At 37.6% G+C, this 26,156-nt stretch overlaps 1 protein-coding gene across 3 annotated transcripts in view; it reads left to right on the forward strand.

Annotated features, from left to right (window-relative positions):
- LOC128693154 (pecanex-like protein 4) overlaps positions 1–26,156 on the forward strand; it is a 104,738-nt gene that overhangs the window by 72,412 nt on the left and 6,170 nt on the right. For all 3 annotated transcript variants that reach the window (XM_070089385.1, XM_070089384.1, XM_070089386.1), the window contains 12 exons: positions 462–643; positions 1,344–1,495; positions 5,257–5,403; positions 5,557–5,834; positions 6,629–6,806; positions 11,134–11,264; positions 12,737–12,986; positions 14,954–15,196; positions 20,189–20,250; positions 20,583–21,829; positions 22,092–22,256; positions 24,979–25,252. In XM_070089385.1, the coding sequence (XP_069945486.1) occupies positions 462–643; positions 1,344–1,495; positions 5,257–5,403; positions 5,557–5,834; positions 6,629–6,806; positions 11,134–11,264; positions 12,737–12,986; positions 14,954–15,196; positions 20,189–20,250; positions 20,583–21,829; positions 22,092–22,256; positions 24,979–25,252 (3,309 nt within the window). The remainder of the gene's footprint in view (positions 1–461; positions 644–1,343; positions 1,496–5,256; positions 5,404–5,556; positions 5,835–6,628; positions 6,807–11,133; positions 11,265–12,736; positions 12,987–14,953; positions 15,197–20,188; positions 20,251–20,582; positions 21,830–22,091; positions 22,257–24,978; positions 25,253–26,156) is intronic.

The raw sequence follows: 26,156 nt of genomic DNA on the forward strand, positions 1-26,156 counted from the left end.
ATGTCTGCTTTTTCATAGCACCCTACCTCAGTGGGGAACTGCTGGTGTGTTAAAATAAAAATAATCATATTCATGATCATACAACACCAGAGGAATGGAAGAAGTGGGAGTAATTGGTTTTGATTTGAGGAAGAGAAGGATGGCTCCAGTTCATTAGATCAAGAACCCTTCCCAAACACCAAGGCATTCTACTTGGAACAGGTATAAAAATATAGTTTCTCTTTGTTACGTATAATTTTGTACCTAATCTTCCGTCTTCCATTACTGAAGCTGCCGCATGGTTACTAGATCTGATTTAGCATTCTTCGTAGTTTTGGAGTTTTTAGCCATCTAGCTGGGCTGTTAACTATTTTCATGTCCACACTGGCAGGTGGGAGTAATAATTATGGTTTCCTGGAAGAGGAGAGTTAAGAGAGGAATTACTGCACTTCATACATGTTACAATTTTTGCATTTTTTCAGCCATGGCAAGCATCTGTGACTTTTACTGTTTTGGGCATCTTGACTGTGAGTGTTGGTATATGGCCACTGATAGGAGGTAGCCCACCTGAACCTGCAGCATTTCATCCCCTCTCCTGGGACCTTCCTGCCTTCTCTCGTCCTTCTCACATGTTGACATGTGTCCTAATACATCTTCTGTTGAAGTAAGCTAACTGGAGAGAGAGCAGGACATGTGTTATTAATGTCATAGTTAGAAATGGTTATAGGATGGGAAAGATAGGAGAATTTGAAGATAGCTGTAGATTATGGGACTGGGAAAAGTTTGGGAGTATATAAGATACAGAGTTGAGTTAGCTATGTTTTTGTTGCTTGATTATGCTGTTTCATGTAAATATTTTATGGTTGTAATTGTATTAAATGGTTGATGTTTTGTAAGTTTATTGTTATACAGTATAAATTCTCTTATTAAAGGAAAACTTAATTTCATGTGTTTTTAATGAATAATTTGTTGTTTTTCCTAAGTAACTGGCTTGATTATTGAAAATGCTTTTTTGTTATAATCTTAAATACGTAATAACAATAGTTTGATATCAGAGTTTGCTGGTATGTGATATATTTGTAGGATAAGTGGTATTTTACATTTTAACTAACTCTCAGTGATAGTTCTTCATTCAAAATTCAAGGTTAGATCAATATTTATATAAGCCAGGGAGCACAATTCTGGCAGTCTTGGGTATAATAAGCCTCTCAGAATAAGATATAGCTTCAGTTTAAAAATACAAGAGACTTAGAACAGTTTGATTGTTCAGCCACTGCACCTAGACTAACATAAAGTTGTATGCATACTTTTAATCGGTTTTTGCACATGGTTTTTCATCTGAAACACACCACCTATCTTTGCAGACATTACCCTGGTATGCCCTGGCTATTGGCATTGGATGGTTTGTTTCACATGGTATTTGTTATGTGCCCAGTACTCTGGCTGTTCGGAATACTACCACCTATTGATGCATATATCTTGTGGCTACTGGAGCAGTGGTTAGTTGTTGGCCTTGGTAAGATGTGGATTTGGTTTTTGTATGTCTAGTTGACATTAGTCAGAAATCTAAATGACTAGCAGTTTGGGTATAATATTAATACTTCTGGAGTAAAGGTAGAAAGTTGAAAGTGAACATAGAAAAGAGTAAGGTGATGAGGGTATCAAATGATTTAGATAAAGAAAAATTGGATATCAAATTGGAGAGGAGGAGTATGGAAGAAGTGAATGTTTTCAGATACTTGGGAGTTGACGTGTCGGCGGATGGATTTATGAAGGATGAGGTTAATCATAGAATTGATGAGGCAAAGAAGGGAATGTATGAAAGTATAGTAGTACCAACACTCTTATGTGGGTGTGAAGCTTGGGTTGTGAATGCAGCAGTGAGGAGGCAGTTGGAGGCAATGGAGATGTCCTGTCTAAGGGCAATGTGTGGTGTAAATATTATGCAGAAAATTCGGAGTGTGGAAATTAGGAGGTGTGGAGTAATAAAAGTATTAGTCAGAGGGCTGAAGAGGGGTTGTTGAGGTGGTTTGGTCATTTAGAGAGAATGGATCAAAGTAGAATGACATGGAGAGTGTATAAATCTGTAGGGAAAGGAAGGCGGGGTAGGGGTTGTCCTCGAAAAGGTTGGAAGGAAGGGGTAAAGGAGGTTTTGTGTGGGTGAAGGGCTTGGACTTCCAGCAGGCATGCATGAGCGTGTTCGATAGGAGTGAATGGAGACAAATGGTATTTGGGACCTGACGATCTGTTGGAGTGTGAGCAGGGTAATATTTAGTGAAGGGATTCAGGGAAACCGGTTATTTTTACATAGCCAGACTTGAGTCCTGGAAATGGGAAGTACAATGCCTGCACTCTAAAGGAGGGGTTTTGGGATATTAGCAGTTTGGAGGGATATGTCATGTATCTTTATACGTATACGCTTCTAAACTGTTGTGTTTCTGAGCACCTCTGCAAAAACAGTGATTATGTGTGAGTGAGGTGAAAATGTTGAATGATGATGAAAGTGTTTTCTTTTTGGGGATTTTCTTTTTGGGTCACCCTGCCTTGGTGGAAGATGGCTTACATGTTAAAAAAAAAAATTATACCTGCCCTCGTGTTTATTACTCTGTCTTTGCCTGTCTTCCCCATCTTTTCATTCATTATCTATTATATATTTTTTTAACTTTAAGAAAGAAAGCATACTATGTATAATTTATCTTCTCACTCTTTAATTGCCTTCTCCATATGTATTACTATCACCTTAGATACTACTGATTCATACTTCCATTGTTTATTCTATTTTACTTCACTGGGTAAGTTTTTAACCCATTCTTATTTAATTTGTATTTTTTTTTGCATTCCTTACATCTTTTATCACACTCTGCCACTTCAGTGGAAACCCCCTTGAAGTAGATCATTTCAAGAATCTAAATCAAAGTTTGTTGTTCTGTACTTTTTATCTCTCTTTTTTTTTTTAAACATTAGTCATCTCCTACTGAGGTAGGGTGATCCATAAAAGAGGAAACACATTCACCATCAATTACCCAATTGCTGTTTTGGTGGTAATGTGCTGACATTGCAGTTCACATGATCTCTGAACTGCAATATATATACACACCTTCAGAGTTTAGGCACTGTACTTACTACCTCCAGGACTCAATTTCAACTGACTGGTTTCCCTGAATCCCTTCATAAATGATACCTTGCTTGTACTCCTACATCACTTTAAGTCATAAAATCCATATCTTGTTTCCACTCATTCTGATCTAACTCTCACTTAAGCCTGTTGGATGTTAAAGCCCTTAGCAGTCAAAACCTCCTTCACCTCTTCCCCAAACCCTTCCTGTGATAATCCCTATCCCTTCTTCCTTTCACCCCAGATTTATATATATCCTCTCAGTTATTCTATTCAGCTCCATCCTTTCTGAATGCCCAAACCACCTCAGCAACTCCTCCTCAGCTCTCTGAATAATACTCTTGGTAACTCTTGCTGTTTTCTAGTTTCCACACTTATAAATTTTTCTATAATATTCACACCACATGTCACCCTCAAACATGGCATCTCTGTAGCCTTTATTCTCCTTCTCCTTGTTGCAACGTGTACCCAATGCTTTACACATATTTAACAGTGCTGGTGCCATTATTCTCTGATACAATTGCCTTTTTTGCCCAATTTGATCATGATAAAAAAATAGGAATTAGGTACTGAATATTAGTGTCCCAGTCCACATCTAAAGTTATAGCATGGACTCTTATGGAAAAAATAAATTCCCTTCACATAACTGAACATAGAAAATTATTGTCCCAGTCTGTATCTTGAGATATAATATGTTATCTTATAGGAAAATTAGATTTTCTTAATGTAATTATTTACATCTGCATTTCTCTTTTTCATAATTTCCCAAATTTGTAGTTGTCTTATTCCCAGTACTACTTTCTTCCTTGTTTGGCTGTCATTTGCCTTGGTAACATAATATTGATCTTTAGTAATGGCAGTCCTTGCACTTATTAATAAGAGTTAGTCAAATACCCCAGTTGATATTCAGTTGAGATTCATTAACCCATTGACTGTTGCAACCCCCAATCCTGAGGTGTCTCCTGGTGCCGCAAAATTTAAAAAAATAATAATAATTTTTTCTTACGAAATGATAGAGAATCTTTTCCCAATTATAATGACACCAAAAAAACGAAATTTTGAAGGAAAACTGATTGAATTATGCTCTCGCGAAGTTAGCGACCTCGGCGATATTTACAAATCGGTGATTTCGCCCACTTTGAGCCCTCTTTTCGGCTAATTCTATTGTTCCAGTCGACCATACTCATGGCTTTCTTTAGAACTCCATTTTTTCTATTGATTGAGTACAAGAAACTACCCATATACCAATTTCAACTACCCAATAATGTGGTCAGAAATTTTCAATTTGGCCAATTTCACAAAAATTAAAAAATATGACAATTTCAAAATAAGGTCCAGAATGAACAATGCAGACATTCCTGGCTCTAAAATAACATTTTCTTTGTTCATCAGTCATGTCTCCAGACCCCTCTGATATTACTCTTGCTTTCTACTTTGAATTTTTATTCAAACAAAAAATAGAAGACTTACTATTATGCAGACTACTGCAATAATTGTATAAATAACATCAACCCATTCATGACTGCATATTAGAATGTCTAGTTGGACATTTATTGGACAATGACATCATTTGTTTACTTTTGAACATTGGCAAAAATCAAACATTTCCCCTATATTGAGCTCCATTTCCAGGTTCTTTTTATAGTAAAATCAATCAAAATCACTTCTATTTCTATAATATGTTTTCCATTCTATCAAATGACACCAAGAAAACGAGAATACAACCATAAATACTATATGAAAATAGACCACAAAGTCAGCATTTTAATTAAAAAAAACGGTTGGAGTTTTTTTTTTTCTCATTATGCACTGCGTGCTCCAGGATGTTTTTTATATGGTGCACACTGACCACACAGACCCATTCTCTCACATGTGGGCCTACCAGCTTTCTCCTGCTTGATTTGAAGCCGCTAGAATTTGAGTATATATATGTCAAACACGGTACCTCGTAAGACGTATATATACGGCCGCGACAGTCGAAGGGTTAAAACCCATTATTGTACAATATTTTACACACTTGTAGAATGAGAAGGGTCAGTTTAATTAGGTGAATACATTCTATATTACAATGTTCAGGTAGTTATAATTAAATTTTTTGATTGGTCCAGCTGTTATTACCCGTTTCCCTGCCTTTATGATATCAGTAGGTAAATCTCTTTCAGGTGGCTCTCCAATGTCCTCCACTCCACGACTTTTAGGACAAGTATTTTTTGGATCGTTCACTCTCTTCATATCAGCTGCATTGCCGACTTTTGTGTCCTTGATGGTGTTTATATCCTTCCGAGGTTTTGTTCTCAGTGTTGACATAGGTATGGGAATAAATATATTTTTGTATATTTTACAGAAGAAATTTTGGAATATTTCTGAGTAAATGTTTTTGCTCTAGTTTGCAATTTAGTGTTAATCCTTCATTATTACTCACATTAAATGCATGTACTAACATTAATATTATATAATTACAGCTTGGATGATCTCATCCTTGCTACCTCACACAGTCAAGCTACTGACAGGGCTATCTGGCAAGTATGAAGAATCTCAACCTGTGAATGATAAACATTCTTTGCGTCGGACCACCTGTCAGCGTGAAATAGCTTTGTTCGTGCCAATGATGATGACTGTAGCTGGCCTGAGTTTTGGCTCACAGTTACCACACAGTGGCTGGTATGAACAAGTTATCAACATGACACAAGAAGGAAACACCTCCATGACAGGAATACCACGTAGACCAGCACTTTTTCAGGTATAACAGTATTATTCATTTATTTATTGTTACACAATTGTGGTATAAAACTTAGATTAGTTGTTGCAGTGTTAGTAATTTTTTACAAAAGTTGTAATTAATAGTTTTAAGCTGAGTAAGATTTCATGGAAGCAGACTAGAAAGGATAGAATAATAAGCTACATGGAATTCTTAACACCTAGACTATGAGACTGCTGAGATACTACTGTGAATATTTTACTTATAAGTGGTGTGATGTTGCTGGTTTTCTTTGATGTTACTTAGTGTTGAATCCACTACACTGGGACCAGTGTATAGTGTTGACACCACTTTACTAGGACCAGTTTATAGTGTTGAAACCACTATACCAAGACTAGTTTATAGTGTTGAAACATTATACTAGGACCGGTGTTATACCCGAGTGTCTGTGACTTAGTTTTCACTCAGTATTTCACTATTCTTTTTGCTTGATGATGAAAGTAATTTTTCGAGAGTGAAATCCAGAGGATTAGTGAGATAAGTAGACAGCTTATTTCATGGAAAGGGAAATTATTAATAAGCTGCCAAATCCTCAGTATAATGGGTCATCACATAACACCTCCATAAGGAGAAAGTTTGCCATACAAATACTTTAAGATATTCTCACTTCACCCATCTTTGGGAGGTTATTGTCAGTCATGTAGTAGTTGGCCCATTCTTTGTAAGTATTTTCTGTTATCCTACTGTGTTGGAAATCATCCAGTTTGTTAACAGAAAACTGTATCTCTCATAATTGGAAGAATTGCCCTTATTAAGGTGTTAATTTTTCATTCAAGGTGCCTGCACAAAATGCTGTGGGAATATGTCTTCTCATCATCACTGCAACAATGCTTATTGTAAATGAAATACAGAAGGTGTACATACTGGGTTTTATAAGAAATCCCATGTTTATTTACTACAAAACTTTTCAAAATAGCAATTTTTTATATATTTACTCCCAGCTGCTTCAGATAGGTGAGTACATTCTTAATACCTTATACTGTATTAGACTTTAAATATTTTAAGAAATATTTTTTGTGTGTGAGCACAGGTGTTATAGCAGAGTAATAGGGTTATTATTGAAAGAATTAGAGGTAAGACAGAATGTAGGATTGCAGATGAGCAAGGAGGTTTTAGAGTGGGTAGGGGATGTGTAGATCAAGTGTTTACATTGAAGCATATATATGAACAGTATTTAGATAAAGGTAGGGAAGTTGTTATTGCATTTATGGATTTATAAAAGGCTTATGATAGAGTGGATAGGGGAGCAATGTGGCAGATGTTGCAAGTTTATGGAATAGGTGGTAAGCTACTAAATGCTGTAAAGAGTTTTTATGAGGATAGTGAGGCTCAGGTTAGGGTGTGTAGAAGAGAGGGAGACTACTTCCCGGTAAAAGTAGGCCTTAGACAGGGATGTGTAATGTCAGCATGGTTGTTTAATATATTTATAGATGAGGTTGTAAAAGAAGTAAATGCTAGGGTGTTTGGGAGAGGGGTGGGATTAAATTATGGGGAATCAAATACAAAATGGGAATTGACACAATTACTTTTTTCTGATGATACTGTGCTTATGGGAGATTCTAGAGAGAAATTGCAAAGGTTGGTGGACGAGTAGAAAGTTGAAAGTGAACATAGAAAAGAGTAAGGTGATGAGGGTATCAAATAATTTAGATAAAGAAAAATTGGATATCAAATTAGAGAGAAGTATGGAAGAAGTGAATGTTTTCAGATATTTGGGAGTTGATGTGTCAGCGGATGGATTTATGAAGGATGAGGTTAATCATAGAATTGATGAAGGAAAAAAAATGAGTGGTGCATTGAGGTATATGTGGAGACAAAAAAATGTTGTCTATGGAGGCAAGGAAGGGAATGTATGAAAGTATAGTAGTACCAACACACTTATATGGGTATGAAGCTTGGGTTGTAAATGCTGCAGTGAGGAGATGGTTGGAGTGAGTGGAGATGTCCTGTCTAAGGGCAATGTTATATTTTTTTATTATCACATTGGCCGATTCCCACCAGGGCAGGGTGGCCCGAAAAAGAAAAACTTTCACCATCATTCACTCCATCACTGTCTTGCCAGAAGGGTGCTTTACACTACAGTTTTTAAACTGCAACATTAACACCCCTCCTTCAGAGTGCAGGCACTGTACTTCCCATCTCCAGGACTCAAGTCCGGCCTGCCGGTTTCCCTGAACCCCTTCATAAATGTTACTTTGCTCACACTCCAACAGCACGTCAAGTATTAAAAACCATTTGTCTCCATTCACTCCTATCAAACACGCTCACGCATGCCTGCTGGAAGTCCAAGCCCCTCGCACACAAAACCTCCTTCACCTCCTCTCTCCAACCTTTCCTAGGCCGACCCCTACCCCGCCTTCCTTCCACTACAGACTGATACACTCTTGAAGTCATTCTGTTTCGCTCCATTCTCTCTACATGTCCGAACCACCTCAACAACCCTTCCTCAGCCCTCTGGACAACAGTTTTGGTAATCCCGCACCTCCTCCTAACTTCCAAACTACGAATTCTCTGCATTATATTCACACCACACATTGCCCTCAGACATGACATCTCCACTGCCTCCAGCCTTCTCCTCACTGCAACATTCATCACCCATGCTTCACACCCATATAAGAGCGTTGGTAAAACTATACTCTCATACATTCCCCTCTTTGCCTCCAAGGACAAAGTTCTTTGTCTCCACAGACTCCTAAGTGCACCACTTACCCTTTCCCCCTCATCAATTCTATGATTCACCTCATCTTTCATAGACCCATCCGCTGACACTTCCACTCCTAAATATCTGAATACATTCACCTCCTCCATACTCTCTCTCTCCAATCTGATATCCAATCTTTCATCACCTAATCTTTTTGTTATCCTCATAACCTTACTCTTTCCTGTATTCACTTTTAATTTTCTTCTTTTGCATACCCTACCAAATTCATCCACCAATCTCTGCAACTTCTCTTCAGAATCTCCCAAGAGCACAGTGTCATCAGCAAAGAGCAACTGTGAGAACTCCCACTTTATGTGTGGTGTAAATATTATGCAGAAAATTCAGAGTGTGGAAATTAAGAGAAGGTGTGGAGTTAATGAAAGTATTAGTCAGAGGGCTGAAGAGAGGTTGTTGAGGTGGTTTGGTCATTTAGAGAGAATGGATCAAAGTAGAATGACATGGAGAGCGTATAAATCTGTAGGGGAAGGAAGGCGGGGTAAGGGTCATCCTCAAAAAGGTTGGAGGGAGGGGGTAAAGGAGGTTTTGTGGTCAAGGGGCTTGGACTTCCAACAAGCGTGCGTGAGTGTGTTAGATAGGAGTGGATGGAGACGAATAGTATTTGGGACCTGACGAGCTGTTGGGGTGTGAGCAGGGTAATATTTAGTGAAGGGATTCAGGGAAACCGGTTATTTTTATATAGCCGGACTTGAGTCCTGGAAATGGGAAGTACAGTGCCTGCACTTTAAAGGAGGGGTTTGGGATATTGGCAGTTTGGAGGGATATGTTGTGTATCTTTATACATATATGCTTCTAATCTGTTGTATTTTGAGCACCTCTGCAAAAACAGTGATTATGTGTGAGTGAGATGAAAGTGTTGAATGATGATGAAAGTATTTTCTTCTTCGGGATTTTCTTTCTTTTTGGGTCACCCTGCCTCGGTGGGAGATGGCCAACTTGGTAAAAAAAAAAAAAAAAATCATTAGCCAGACTTTCATCGTGGGGGTGGGAAGGGCAATGCCTTCCTTCTGAAGGAGGGGTAAGGATGTTGCAGTTGAAGGGTGATCTGAATTGTGATGTCAGCACACTTCTGGTAAAACAGAGTTTGAATGAATTATGGTGAATGAGTTTTCTTTTGTGCCTCACTCAACCTTGGTAGGATATGACTGCTGATTTTTTTTTTTAACGTGTCAGCGTTTCCCACCGAGGCAGGGTGACCCAAAAAGAAAGAAAAAACTTTCATCATTATTAACACTTTCACCATCATTCATACAAAATCACTGTCTTTGCAGCGGTGCTCATATACAACAGTTTAGAAGTTCCTCCAAATTGCCAATATCATAAACCACTAATTTTTTTCTTTTTTCAACAAACTGGCCGTATCCCACCAAGGCAGGGTTGTCCAAAAAGAAAAATGAAAGTTTTTCTTTTTAAATTTAGTAATTTGTACAGGAGAAGGGGTTACTAGCCCCTTGCTCCCAGCATTTTAGTCGCCTCTTACAACACGCATGGCTTACGGAGGACGAATTCTGTTCCACTTCCCCATGGAGATAAGAGAAAATAAACAAGAACAAGTACTAGAAAGAATATAGAAGAAAACCCAGAGGGTTGTGTATATATATGCTTGTATACATGTATATGTAGAGTGACCTAAGTGTAAGAAGAAGTGGCAAGACGTACCTGAAATCTTGCATGTTTATGAGACAGAAAAAAGACACCAGCAGTCCTACCATCATGTAAAACAATTACAGGTTTCTGTTTTACACTCACTTGGCAGGACGGTAGCACCTCCCTGGGCGGTTGCTGTCTACCAACCTACTACCTACAATAAACCACTGATGTAAAATAAATAATATGGTTGTTGTTGTAGAAGAGTTAGGCTTTGACATAGGAGTACAGTACAGTAGTTGAGAGAATTAGAGATAATGTTCATATAGCTATAAGAACTGAATCATCACACAGAGTTGAAGGAACAAGATTTTCACAGAATATCTACTTAGCTAATACTATCAATGCCATTTAATTTATACGGTGGGAGACGGCCGACTTGTTGAAAAAAAAAAAAAATGTAAATTTAGGTTTCTCTTTGATCAGCTTCTGTGTATTGTGTGTGGCAACATGAGTTAATTGTCTTTAATTAATCTTCAAACATTTTTTTTTAAGATTGCCTAATATCAGTGTATACATGTTTGCTGTCATACCTAGAGATCATTAGTTCCTCATCCTTTTCATCCATACATGTATTGTCAAGTTTTGCAATGTTTGTTGATTGATTAAGTTAAATGAAAAAAAAAAATATGTTTTCACTCTTTATCTTTTTGGTTCTTCTTTCATTGTTAATGCAGTAGTAGTATCCTTAATAATTACAAGTTCATTTTAATAGTGATTCTTGTGCCCTTCTGGAAAGACAGCTGGAGAATGAGTGAAGGGTGAATGTGTTTCATTTTTATGTCACTCTACATTAATTGAAAATGGCTCTATTAAAAAATCAGTGAAAATAAACATAGTACAGTACTAGTACTGTATATTGCTTTTACCTAATTATTCAATTTTATAAGTAAATTTATATTTTTCTCTAACCAGGTTGCCCATTAGTGCCATTGATATTATTGCACCAGGTAGTGTCTGCTGAGGTGCATCTGCAGGTTGCAGCACCGAAGAGAAGCTTTGCAAATTTAGTTCTCACAATTCCACTTGCAAGAATATTCAGACAGGTAAGCTGCAGGGCTCTTTTGAAGAAATCCTGTTTTAATTAAAATATTTTTTTTTTTTTTTTGAAGGAACCAGCTGTATCCCACGAGACATGCTTCCAGCATTTTGGTCACCTCTTATGACATGCATGGCTTACAGAGGAAGAATTCTTTTCCATTTCTGCATGGAGATAAGAGGAAATAAAGAAGAACAAGAACTATTAAGAAAATAGAAGAAAACCCAGATGGGTGTGTAAATATGTATGCATGTACATGCAAGTGTAATGTGACCTCAGTGTAAGTAGAAGTAGCAAGATATATCTGTCATCTTGCGTGTTTACGAGACAGAAGAAAGACACCAGCAATCCTACCATCATGTAAAACAATTACAGGTTTCTGTTACACTCGGTTGCAGTCTACCAACCTACTACCTATAAAATAATTATTTTTACCATATATAGTATATACTTTTGTGTTGATCAGTCTCTGACCCATGACTTTTTGCTAAAATATTCTATTTTTATTTTTATATATCATGTATAGTTTGACCCTAATTATTGATTGGCAGAATGTTGTATATTTATACAATGTATCCTTCTGCCTTAAGCCATTGGCATAAGAATTGTAAAAGTAATTTTTTTTAAGGTTTTTGAGGACAGTGTATTGGTAAATAACACACTATTCCCTTAAAAATTGGGTAATTGGCCGTAAGTCAATAAATTTATAAGGTGTTTACATCTGAAACCATCATGTACACCCACAGCCTGAAGTCCCTAATGTTGTTGATCTGTAATACCAAGATAGTGACTCCACATGACTCATTTTTGTTTTTGTGAGTGACTTTTGCAATTCGTACCATCCAGCAAATTACATCTCTGCAGGAAATACTTGTTAGTTTGATAGATTTTCATTCATTCATTATTGTTTTATTGCCTACAAAATGAGACTGCCCTCTCTCTAATTACAGTATGTAGCGCTATTATTTTATTTACTGTGCCTCTGTCTAAATTGACCTTGTAACTAGAAGTGAATGTTTCATTAGCATATTAAATGTAAGTTGCTCCATCATTTGTTTGATTTGTTGAAAAGAAGCCTAGGAAACAGGGAAAACTATTTTAGTTAAAGATAGTTCCTACAATTATTTTTCTTCTGAGACATGCTGGAATAACAGACAAGGGTAACTGGGAACCTGAAATATCTTGCTTTATCACTTGGCAATCAGATTGATCTTGTCACTGTTATTTTTCTTCTACTATAGGACTCTAGTAATATGATTGTTTTACTCATTAGAATGATGTCATTAACCTCATTGTTGTAATGTCATCATTATTATTAGTCTTGACAATTGTCATTACACATATTGCTTTAAACCATGACATTTAAAATAGTTCTTTTATCACTATAATTCATTATGACTTCATATCATCTCTCTCTAAGTTAATTTAATAGTACATGCTGTATAAATATTTATGATAATTTTTTTGTATGTTTGACAGGTATGGCAGTTTCCTCAGGCATCATTCTTACAGCTCTCAGTGTTTTACATAGTTGAGTTAATCCGACGGGAAGCCAATCTCTCTCTAGAATTTTGGGAGAATTTATCCCCAGCTACACGGATATTTCTTATAAGTCTTGGCCACCTATGGGGTACAAGAATGATTCACAGACTAACAAGTATTATGCTGTTTATGATAACACCATTCACAGAGAAGAAGCGACATAATTCCTTCAGCTTTCTACTTCTAGGTTAGTGTGATTTTTTAAATTTTTATCCTCCATAAAAGTTTTCAATGAAAATTGGAGGAGGGGGCAGGGATGTTGGCAGTTTGGAAGATCATCTGAACTGTAGTATCTACTCGCCTTTGGCAAGACAGTAATAGAGTTAATGTTGGTGAAATTTTCTTTATTGGGTCATCCTGCCTTGGTGGGAGATGGCCAGTACAGTATGATTAAAAAAAAAAAAAAGTTAATTTTTAGTATACAGATGGGACTTTCAGACATTTTTAGCAGGAAAAACCTTTATAGTGCTGTATTTCACCCTTACTGGGGCTTTATCTAGCATGTAATATGCTTGATAAATCCTCACTGGGTGGAATGTTGTCCAGTAAGGGCTTTTCCTGCTAAAATTTATCATATTCCTCCACCAAATTTATGATGCCATTTTCTGTGAAATGGCATCATAAATGTAGTGGAAGAATATGAAATATGAATATAAAAGATAAAACACAAGTGCAAAACAGTTGATGAAATGAATGATTCTTGTGAAAAGAGTAAGATTGTATCTGGAAGAGTAGGAGACAGATATTGATTTGATATAAATAATACAACTTCTTAACATTTATTTTCTTTGTATTCTGTTTACTTCGCTTTTAGTAGGTGAGAGGGTAAATCTGTTATAAATGGATCATTTTAAAGTGTTCAGCAACCAAGCCATTGGGGAAAGATTTTGTATGTAACATCCAGTAATTTTTATGTATTCAGGATTTAAAGTATTCATGGTAACACAAAAATTAGATTATGTTGACAGTATAGTGCTATACTATTTAGCTATTTCCATAAAATTTATTTATTTTTTTAATTCATTCTCAGACCTTTTATTTTTTGCTGTTGTGGTCAGTATTATTCATTTAAATATTGCTCTCTAGTTGTAGGTGACTTGTACACATAATTCCACTTATAATGGTTACAATTCCCAAGCATGAACATGCCTTATTTTTTCAATCTTTAATGTGAAATTCAAGCTTATAAAGGCAATATGTCTAATTAGGATTGCAATTCTACATTGGTCTGCTCACATACTGAGGTCCGGGGGGGTTGATCCCTGGTACGAGTGGAAACATTAAGACATGTTTCTACAAGACACCTGCTGTCTATGTTCACCTATCAGTAAAATGGGTACCTGGGTGTTAGTTGACTGGTGTGGGTCACATCCTTGGACCTAATTTGCCTGAAATGCTCTGCATAACAATGGGGGGCTCTCTGTAGTAGTGGCATTGATATCAGCTAGGCCTGTATACCTTGTACATGTTCTTGTAGAAATAAAGATATTAGTGTTATTATTATTATTATTCTTAATAAGGAGTGAGAATGTTTAAAGGAGCATCTAATATTGTGTGAAGGTGACTAGCACTTCACAAAACATTTCTGATTGTGCACCATTAATGGCAGAGATCTGCCTATCAGTGTTGTCACTGCCCACTGTCAAAAAAAAAAAAATGGAACAGGTGGGATTAGAACCCATGGCAGTTGAGTCCTAAAACTCACTTGCCATAGGTTCACACCTCACCCGTTTCATGGTTTGTTTGTGATCATGTTACGATTTTGTGAGTTATGATATGCTCTCTTGCTTTCATTTAAATTGTAATTATGCACTGCCATGCCTTCTACTCCAGATGTATACACTTTGTGGAAAAAACCAACCTTTTAAAAAAATAATGTTTGTATTTTGAAGAGAACAACTATAGGCACTGCTAATTCCTTGTTATGTAGGTTTTTTGCATATTACTGTAGTACTGAAATTTATGAAGTTTATGATCAGGTTTACCAGTGGAGGACTGTACAACTAAATGCAAACAGTGCTGAATTAAATCATTGTAATAGTGCTGTGCATAATTTTTTAAATTATGAAGTAGCATATTTTGAAAATAATAGTACATGAAAACTTAATGCTTTCATTTTTTGATCTTGGTTCTGATTGAAGCACGTATTTGCAGGGTTCAACATTGGAATATCACCTATTCTTCTGGGGATTGTAATACTGTCAACAGTGATTTCAGCTCCCCTCCTGCCAATCTTCACACTTCCCATCTTCCTACTGGGGTTCCCACGGCCCCTGAGATTCTGGTCATATCCTGTGGGTCGGTCCTCCAATTCATGTGATGACTCAGTTTATTATGAGCAGCTGACTCCTCATGTTATATTTGCTCTGCACAATTTATTACAGTGTGGATCATTAGGTTTGTATATGAAATTTTCCACTTTATTAGATTATCTGTTATTTGTATTACACAGTTTTAGAAATATATATCATATAAATCTGTAAAAAATAAATAAAATATATTCTAGAGGTACAAATCATGAGAAAAATCTTAAAATTACACTAGAGGTCTTGCAGACCTTTGTTATAGATGAATTGTATATACCAAGCTGTATTTTGTTTTGGTTGAGCTTCAATCAGTCACTCTTCTTAATTTTCGACTGATATGCCCTTTTTTTTTTGTTTTAACATGTCGGCCATTTCCCACCAAGGCACGGTGACCCAAAAAGAAAGAAAAACCCTAAAAGAAAGAAAAGACTTTCAACATCATTCAGCACTCACCATCACTCATGCATAATCATTGTCTTTGCAGAGGCACTCAGATACGACAGTTTAGATGTCCCTACAAACTACCAATATCCTAAACCCCTCCTTTAAATGCATGCATTGTACTTCCCATTTCCAGGACTCAAGTCTGGCTAACCAGTTTCCCTGCATCCCTTTACAAAATAATACCCTGCTCACACTCCAATAGCTCGTCATGTCCCAAAAATCATTCGTCTCCATTCACTCCTACCTAACACGCTCACACACACTTGCTGGAAGTCCAAGCCCCTCTCCCACAAATCCTCCTTTACCTCCTCCCTTACCTAGCATTGTTAAATTTTTTTGGACCTGTGTATATCAGTCTCTGCTTTATCATTCTCAATCTCATTACTCTCCTTTACTACTCTGAAACTATAAACAGGCTTTCTAATGACAATGGGTCTCTTAGGTATTCAACTTCACCTACCTTCTCTCAGAAGCCCTCATCCTGTGGTAAATGGTCCATCTTATTCCTACCCCCATCTGTACCCAAGGAGTATTTTGCATGTTGTCATCATATCTCTTAAACCCTTTCATTGTCTCATACATGGATCTATATTATTGATGCTAGGGTTGCTCACATAAATCAACATTTTGAGCTCTACCTCAGATAAGCTGTGAGTGATAAATTTTGGCCTAGAGATGAGAGAATGAGTCTGTGTGGCAAGTATACACAGTATAAAAAATATCAAGCCCCATGCAGTGCATAATAGGAAAAGCAAACCTCTGACCTTGTGTTTGGTTTAAAATTTGGTGAAAATAAACTGTTTATTTTGGATTCTATTTTTAAATTGGATTTTTTTTTAAATTTGCATAAATTTGTTTTTAAATTGTGTAAATTTTTTTAAAATTCTGTGTAAAATTGGCCAAATTACCAAAGTCTGTGCACTTTATAGGTTAGTTCTGATAGTTGAATTGGCAATTTCTTGTACTTTGTTCTTCTTTCAACATACCAGCCGTATCCCACTGAGGTGGGGTGGCCCAAAAGAAAAAATGAAAATTTCTTCTTTTAAATTTAGTAATATATACAGGAGAAGGGGTTACTAGCCCCTTGCTCCTGGCATTTTAGTCGCCTCGCCTCTTATGACACGCATGGCTTACAGAGGAAGAATTCTGTTCCACTTCCCCATGGAGATAAGAGGAAATAAACAAGAACAAGAATTAGAAAGAAAATAGAAGAAAACCCAGAGGGGTGTGTGTATATATGCTTGTACACATATGTGTAGTGTGACCTAAGTGTTAGTAGAAGTAGCAAGACGTAGCATATTTATGAGGCAGACAAAAGACACCAGCAATCCTACCATCACATAAAACAATTACAGGCTTTCGTTTTACACTCACTTGGCAAGACGGTAGTACCTCCCTGGGCAGTTGCTGTCTACCAACCTACTACCTTTGTACTTAGTTAATCGAACATAAGGAATACTAGCGAAATAGCTAAGAATTTGATCAGATTGTCTTAAAATAGGATTCAAAGTGGGCAAAGTCACTGATACATAAATTGTACCCAGACCGCTAACTTCACACTTACGCAATTCCATAAGATGTCCATCAAATTTCATATTTTTGGTGTCTTTACCTTCAGAAAAAGATTCTCTACCATTTCAGAAGACGATTTTTTTTTTAAATGCCAACACTGTAAGCACTATTAATTCTGGAGCTTCCAACAGTGAAGGGATTAATCTACCTCTCAATTTGTATAAAAGTATAAGTGTAAATTCAAGTCCAGAAGCTTCCTCTTTCATGTTTCAGGGCTTCCATTTGGATCTCAGTTTTGACCTATGCTTTGATCTGATCCACTTTTGTAAGCAAAGAACTGATAATATGTATTACATTTGTATTTTTTATTTTCTTCTTTTTATTTGGTCTACCCCTCTTATTTCTTTGTAATTCTTTCACTCTAATCTTGTTATCTTTCTTTTCTTAACTGTTTCACTTCTTTTTGTTTCATTTTCTCCACACAAAAGAAAAAATAACATGCAATTTTCTTATTTGTTCATGCTATGCGAGTACAGTGGTCCCCCGCTTTTCATAGTTCCCGGCAATCGTAAAATTCGCCAATCAGAGATATTTTCGTATAAACATGGACTCGCTTTTCATAGGTTGACTCGCAAGTCGTAGTTCATCCGGGACGCGTACCCACGGTGTGAGCCAGGGCGGCAGCCAGTCTGGCATTGTTTACCAGTGAGCGAAGGTCCCCTCACGTGCTCCAGCGAAATATTTCATAATATTCCATTTATTTTAGTGCTTGCAAGTACTAAATAAGCTACCATGGCTCCAAAGAAAGCTCCTAGTGCCAAGCCTGTGGTAAAGAAGGTGAGAAATACGATTGAATTTAAGAAAACCATCATTGAACAATATGAAAGTGGTACAAGTGTGGCCGAACTGTCCAGGATGTACAAGAAACCCTACACAACCTTATGTTCCATAGTGGCCAAGAAAAATGAAATAAAGGATGCTGTTGTTGCAAAGGGGGTAACTATGCTGACAAAAATGAGATCACCAGTACTGGAAGAGGTTGAGAAGTTATTATTGGTGTGGATAAATGAGAAACAATTAGCAGGAGATACTCTTGTGACTTTGTTTATTTGTGAAAAGGCTAGGCAGTTGCATGAAGATTTGGTAAAGAAATTGCCTGCAAATAGTGGTGAAGTGAGTGAATTTAAGGCCAGCAAAGGCTAGTTTGAGAGATTTAAGAACCGTACTGGCATACACAGTGTGGTAAGGCATGGTGAGGCTGCCAGTTCGGACCACAAGGCGGCTGAAAAATATGTGCATGAATTCCAGGAGTACATAGAGGCTGAAGGACTGAAACCTGAACAAGTGTTCAATTGTGACGAAACAGGCCTCTTTTGGAAGAAAATGCCAAAGAGGACCTTCATTACACAAGAGGAAAAGGCAATGCCAGGACACAAGCCTATGAAAGACAGGCTGACGCTAATGTTCTGTGCTAATGCTAGTGGGGATTTCAAAGTGAAGCCATTACTAGTGTACCATTCTGAAAACCGAAGAGTGTTCAGGAAAAACAATGTTATGAAGAGTAAATTGTGTGTGTTTTGGAAATCTAATAGTAAGGCATGGGTCACGAGGGAAATTTTCGTCGAGTGGTTCAATGAAGTGTTTGGCCCCAGTGTGAAGGAGTATCTCCTGGAAAAGAAATTGGATCTCAAGTGCCTGCTAGTAATGGACAGTGCACCTGCTCATCCTCCAAACTTGGATGACCTAATTTTCGAGGAGTTTGGGTTCATCACAGTAAAGTTCTTGCCCCCGAATACCACTCCTCTCCTCCAACCCATGGACCAGCAGGTTATTGCAAACTTTAAAAAACTCTACACAAAAGCAATGTTTCACAGGTGCTTGACTGTGACCACAGACACTCACTTGACCCTAAGGGAATTTTGGAGAGAACACTTCAGCATCCTCCACTGCATAACCCTTATAGGTATGGCTTGGGAGGGAGTGACTACCAGGACTTTGAACTCTGCCTGGAGAAAATTGTGGCCAGATTGTGTCGACAAGAGGGATTTTGAAGAATTTGGGACTGACCCTAATGAGCCTATGTCTGTTGTAAAATCAATTGTGGCACTGGGGAGTTCCATGGGGTTGGATGTGAGTTTGGAGAATGTGGAAGAATTGGTGGAAGACCACAATGAAGAGCTCACCACTGAGGAGCTGCAAGAGCTTCAGCAGGAAGAGCAATACATCGCAGCTCAGAATCTTGCTGCAGAGGAGGAGGAAGAGAGATGGAAGAAGGTGCCTTCTTCAGAAATTAAAGACATTTTTACTATGTGGGGCAAGATGGAAAGCTTTATGGAGAAACATCACCCTAACAAGGTTGTTGCAAGCCAGGTTGGCAACATGTACAGTGACAAAGTCTTGGGCCATTTTAGGGAAGTGTTAAAGAGGCGCCAGAAACAGAGCTCTCTCCACAGTTATTTTGTAAGACAGGACTCCAGTGGCTCTCAAGGTGGTCCTAGTGGCATTAAGAAACAGAGAAGAGAAGCAACCCCAGAAAAGCAAATGGTACCTGAGGTGTTGATGGAAGGGGATTCCCCTTCCAAACTATAAACAATCCACTCTCTCTCCTCCTCCAGTCTCCCATACACTAAGAAGAATCTCCAATAAAGGTAAGTGTTATGCTGTTAATGTTTCATTCATCATTTCCCATTGTATTGTTTATGTACTACATGCATATTTCATGTTAAAAAATTTTTTGTTTTAATACTTCTGGGTGTCAGGAACGGATTAATTGTATTTACATTATTTCTTATGGGGAAAATTGATTCGTAAATCGTAAATTTCGTTTATAGTAACAGCTCCAGGAACGGATTAATTACGAACAACGAGGGACCACTGTACTTATTTTATTTGATCATTAAAACAAATAAAAAGTTAAATTTAAGCATAAGTTGTGGTAAGACATTACATATATTATAGCAAGAAAGTATCTTAAGAAATAAATACAGTTACTGAATTATTTTTTCATAATTCTCATGATATTACCACACGCTGTGTATAGTATTTTTGCTGCTTATATGTTCGAATTATTTTATAAAGTTTTAATTATGGTTTACTTGTATATATAAGAGAATACTTTTACTCTTAGGGATGACAGAGCCTGGAGAGCATTTTCTTCTGCGCTGGGAGGACAGATTCATGTGGGTTCAGGTAAGTTATGCTTATATTATCTACTTATTTAGTATTGACTAGGTAGTAGTGTCTGCCTGTCTGCTTTTTATGTATGTTGGGCTCATGTATGAGGGCTTTCATTGGAAAAATAGATGCAGAAATATAAAGCTAAGGAAAGGAAGAAAGAGAAAGGTAAAGGGGCTTTTTGAAGATTTTTTAATGTTTTTATCATGGGATATAGGAGAACTGGGATGCCCCCATGAATCATATCATTGCAATCAAATTATATCTAGCCTTTATAATTTATATCTAATAAATTCAAAATAATGTTGCATCTTTTTTTTATAGTTTAACTGACCTTACCATTTCAGATTTTAGAATGTGGCTTCACCTACCAGTACTATAGTGTGAAAGGGCTTGAGCTGCAGGAAACAAGTTGCCATACAACTGAAGCATCAAGAGTTGACGCCAACTTTAGCAGAGCATTTGATGATGAAGAAGTAGCCAAGAAGGGGATCCTGTCATCAGTGTTCAACCCACATGCATTTCACACCCTTACTCCTCTCACACACTTCACTGTTATGGGATACTCAGACACAAGAAATGTCTTAACTGGGGTTATAGATTCTCCAGAGACACGTGGGCTTGTTAAAGATTATTTTCATAAAGCTTTTCTGTATGTAGTAATGAATTATATTTTAAACAGATCTGTTAAAACTTCAGATATAAATATTGATGCAGAACCGAGGAAATCTCTAAAGAGTGCATCAAAAAATGTAAGTCAAGAACACCTGAAAAGCTTGCCGAAAGTAGCCAAAAGAACTGAATATGATTTTGAAGAAGGGTTTCCTCTAAACAGGACTCAAGTTGACAACCATGGAAGGGAACAGCGAGCCTCATTTGGTCGTCGTATTTCTGCTTCTCAACAGTCTCAAAGCCAGAGTGGAAGGGGAAGCAGGGTAGCCTGGGTTGAGGACCACATACTAAGTGACCCAATTCCAATTGTGCGCACAGGAGATACACCTCCACTTACCTCCAATTGGGATGATGAGGATGATTCACTCAATGAAAATGATGAAGAGGCCATGAACATCAAGAACAAGAATGAAGAGCCTCCTCCATTACGTTCAAGAGTTGTGGACTCCCTGTCCTCTCTGGAAGATTTAACAGAGACTGACAAGAAAGTTAATTTCATTCCAGGTCTCATGTATGATTCCTCTGATGAAGAAAACACTAATGCCAAAAATAAGGCCACAAATAAAGCCTCAGCCAGAGTCAATCTGAGAATGATAGCTCAACCCGAAATTCGTTCACCAATTTATGAGAGTCCCATTAGTGCTGCCTTGGCTCCTTTACCTAACTGGATAGTTGAGCTCCCATTTGATGAGGAAGTAATAGATGAGGTTCAGGATACATTTCCACATGCATGGTTCAAATTTCTTCTCAACACTCTTGGCCACTTGTATGTGGAGACTTTAGATGAAAAAAATTCGACCCCTAGTGGCAAAGCTTCTAGCACTTCAAACAATTCTGACCCTTCTAGCGGTAAACCTGGAGGAGATAAAGAAGTTGTTATCCAGAGAATGCAATACGATGAAACTTTGGAGGAGTCTTATAGGTGAGTAATATAGTATTATTTCTTTAAATGTTGTTATTATACTCATGGGGAAGCACCAAACCTATAAATCATACTGTGCTTGAAGAAAAGGAGGTAATCAGATTTAATAGTTCCAATTCTTGAATCAAGCATTCTTCCCCAGCATTATGGCAACCCCCTGCCCCCCATCGTCTCTTCTTGGAAAATAATAATAAAACAATGAAGCTGACATAAACCTTAGGTTTATCATTACTACTGTATTATCATATCTTGTATTCCACAGGCTGCTTATTGGTACTTGTCACTTGATTGTCCTGGGAGCTGATAGTGTTACTCCAACAACAGCTCAAGTATACAAGACCTTTATTGGAGAGTTGTCCTGGTCTATGGCTCTTGAGTGGCTTGTAAGCAAGCAGATTTTATATGAATTAGTACTTACAGCATTCAGGTGAGGAAATGTTCCAGTTTCTGGTAATAACATTTACAGTATGTACTCTAATAATATATGACAGCATATGTAGGTTGACCTTCTTAGCTTTTTTTTTTTTTTAAATCTTAATTTTTCATATATCTTCAGTATAAGTCTGCCCTAGTTTTTGAGGAACTCTACAAGATGTCAGGTGGGTCAGATGCAAAAATATTTTAGCTGAAACTTAGAAAAAATTACAAAACCATAAAAATAATATTGACAAATACAAAACAATAGTCAACCCAAACATTTGATAAACATAAGAATAGAGGAGTACTGCACTAAACCTACTTTTGATAAGCAGGTCCTGGTCATACCCATCCATTTACATAAGAATTTAAGAGTAGAGGGACACTGCAATAAGCCTGCTGGCCCATGCTAGGCAGGTCCAACTCTCACCCAACTATAGCATAAGAATTGTGGTGCACTGCAGCAAGTCCAGTTATGCACTTTGAGCAGGTATTAGTGGTTGGTAGGTAGTAGGGCATGGTTGAATGGACAGGGGTAAGGTTGAGTGACACCCTTTTTTTTCCTCTCCTTACCCTCTCTCCTCATGCATTTACCTTCAGTACTCCATTCCCACAATAAACATGTAAGCAATAATATTGATTTACATTGTCCTGTTCGGTAAAAGGACACAAGCACAACTAATGTGACTTTCTATTGTGGCAAAGTTTTGCTCTCCAGGAGCTTTGTCAAACTGTTAATGGCTTGTCAAAGCTCCTGGAGAGCAAAATATTGCCTATGTAAAATGTCACATTAGTTGCACCTGTGTCTTTTTATCTAACATATTGTAAGCAATTCTGCCTTTATTATTATTACATTATCCTGTGCAATAATTATTTGCATTGCATAATAATAAACTGTTTGAAATGCTAAATAAAATACGTACGTATTTAGTCTTGAGATGGAAACTGTGGTCAACTTGGCACCATTTCAGCCATTATCTCTTATTCTTCTTTCTTCTTTCAACACACCGGCTGTATCCCACCGAGGCGGGGTAGCCCAAAAAGAAAAACGAAAGTTTCTCTTTTTAAATTTAGTAATTTATACGGGAGGAGGAGTTACTAGCCCCTTGCTCCCGGCATTTTAGTCGCCTCTTACAACACGCATGGCTTACGGAGGAAGAATTCTGTTCCACTTCCCCATGGAGATAAGAGGAAATAAACAAGAAGAACAACTAGAAAGAAAATAGAAGAAAACCCAGAGGGGTGTGAATATATATGCTTGTATATGTCACCCTGCCTCGGTGGGAGACGGCCGACTTGTTGAAAAAAAAAAAAAAAAAATATGTATGTGTAGTGTGACCTAAGTGTAAGTAGAAGTAGCAAGACATACCTGAAATCTTGCATGTTTATGAGCCAGACAAAAGACACCAGCAATCCTACCATCATGTAAAACAATTACAGGCTTTCGTTTTACACTCACTTGGCAGGATGGTAGTACCTCCCTGGGTGGTTGCTGTCTACCAACCTACTACGTAGGTATCTCTTGTTCTTGTAAACAAACAAATGCAAGAGGGTGGCATAAATAAATATACAGTAGTCCCCCTCATATCTGGAGGGGATATGTTCTGAGACCTATCGTGGATACCTGAAACCGTGGATAGTAGTGAACCCTAAATATAAGTTATTTTCCTTTTACATACATATCTAAGATAAAGTTTAATTTAAAAATTATGCAGAATAAGTCTAGAATTCCTAGGTAGTAGATTGGTAGACAGCAACCACCCAGGGAGGTACTACCGTCCTGCCAAGTGAGTGTAAAATGGAAACCTGTAATTGTTTTACATGATGATAGGATTGCTGGTGTCTTCTTTCTGTTTCGTAAACATGCAAGATTTCAGGTACGTCTTGCTACTTCTTCTTACACTTAGGTCACACTACACATATATGTACGCACATATATATATGTGCACACCCCTCTGGGTTTTCTTTTATTTTCTTACTAGTTCTTGTTCTTGTTTATGTCCTGTTATCTCTATGGGGAAGTGGAACAGAATTCTTCCTCCGTAAGCCATGCGTGTTGTAAGAGGTGACTAAAATGTCAGGAGCAAGGGGCTAGTAACTCCTTCTCCTGTATAAATTACTAAATTGAAAAAGAAACATTTGTTTTTCTTTTTGGGCCACCCTGCCTCGGTGGGATACGGCCAGTTTGCTGAAAAAAAAAAGTCTAGAATTAGCACTTTTCACTGATGGGCATTGAAGAACTGCCAGCATCACTACTTTTGCACTTTGGAGCCATTATTAAGCAAAATTAAGGGTAAACCATGGATAACTGAAACTGCAGATACTGAGTCCACTTATACAGGGGTTTCTACTGTACTGGGTATCATCGGTTGTATTTGTACATTTAAGATAGAATGTGGTTACTGAGTGTGATTTTGTCCTTCATGCACCACACATACTAGGCCCTTTATGTAACAGTTTCAGCCTCTTAAAAGTATTATTTATGAATAGGTCGATCCCCTATTTTTTGGGCTTAAAATGTTGGTGTTGAAACTTCAACGTACAAGTGTATACAAGTAGGCTTAGTTGTATTTGTTTGTAAACATTGTAAGGTTTCAACCATTATTGACCACTAAAAGTTGATTAATTTTCACATGTTATTTTTAATAGTATTCTCTGTGCTAATGAATCTTGTCTAAATTGATACATTTTTCAGCCTAATGAAGATTTCTTAACACTACATATTGTTGCAGAATTGGTGTTAAACTTGCACTTGACCATACATTAATTGGAGGAATGACTGGATGGGCAGAGCTTCATTCAACTATGGAAGATTATACCCAAAATTGGTACCTTGGACCTGATGCCAGAGTGAGTGATAATACTCACTCTCACTCAGGCCTGTCTCCAGATGCTGCTCGTAGACACATTTTGCATAATGTGGAAAACAAATGGCCACACTCATGGGTAGATGCAGTTAGGATGGAGACGTCAAATCTTTTTTCTTTAGGCTACAATTCTGTTAAGGTATGTATAATGTTTTTGGTCATTAATACAAGATTAAGAAACTGAATCTTCTGAAAGACAGTGTTATTATTTTATATTATAATTTTAAGTCTAGCATAATTTTTTTTTATGTATTCTGTTTTTATTTTATTTTATTTTGTTATCACACTGGCCGATTCCCACCAAGGCAGGGTGGCCCGAAAAAGAAAAACTTTCACCATCATTCACTCCATCACTGTCTTGCCAGAAGGGTGCTTTACACTACAGTTTTTAAACTGCAACATTAACACCCCTCCTTCAGAGTGCAGGCACTGTACTTCCCATCTCCAGGACTCAAGTCCGGCCTGCCGGTTTCCCCGAACCCCTTCATAAATGTTACTTTGCTCACACTCCAACAGCACGTCAAGTATTAAAAACCATTTGTCTCCATTCACTCCTATCAAACACGCTCACGCATGCCTGCTGGAAGTCCAAGCCCCTCGCACACAAAACCTCCTTCACCTCCTCTCTCCAACCTTTCCTAGGCCGACCCCTACCCCGCCTTCCTTCCACTACAGACTGATACACTCTTGAAGTCATTCTTTTCGCTCCATTCTCTCTACATGTCCGAACCACCTCAACAACCCTTCCTCAGCCCTCTGGACAACAGTTTTGGTAATCCCGCACCTCCTCCTAACTTCCAAACTACGAATTCTCTGCATTATATTCACACCACACATTGCCCTCAGACATGACATCTCCACTGCCTCCAGCCTTCTCCTCGCTGCAACATTCATCACCCATGCTTCACACCCATATAAGAGCGTTGGTAAAACTATACTCTCATACATTCCCCTCTTTGCCTCCAAGGACAAAGTTCTTTGTCTCCACAGACTCCTTCAATTCAGAGACCCTGTATACAGTATTAGCACCTCTCTAGCAAGAC

This window comes from Cherax quadricarinatus, chromosome 28, assembly GCF_038502225.1.
Source record: "Cherax quadricarinatus isolate ZL_2023a chromosome 28, ASM3850222v1, whole genome shotgun sequence".
NCBI lineage: Eukaryota > Metazoa > Arthropoda > Malacostraca > Decapoda > Parastacidae > Cherax > Cherax quadricarinatus.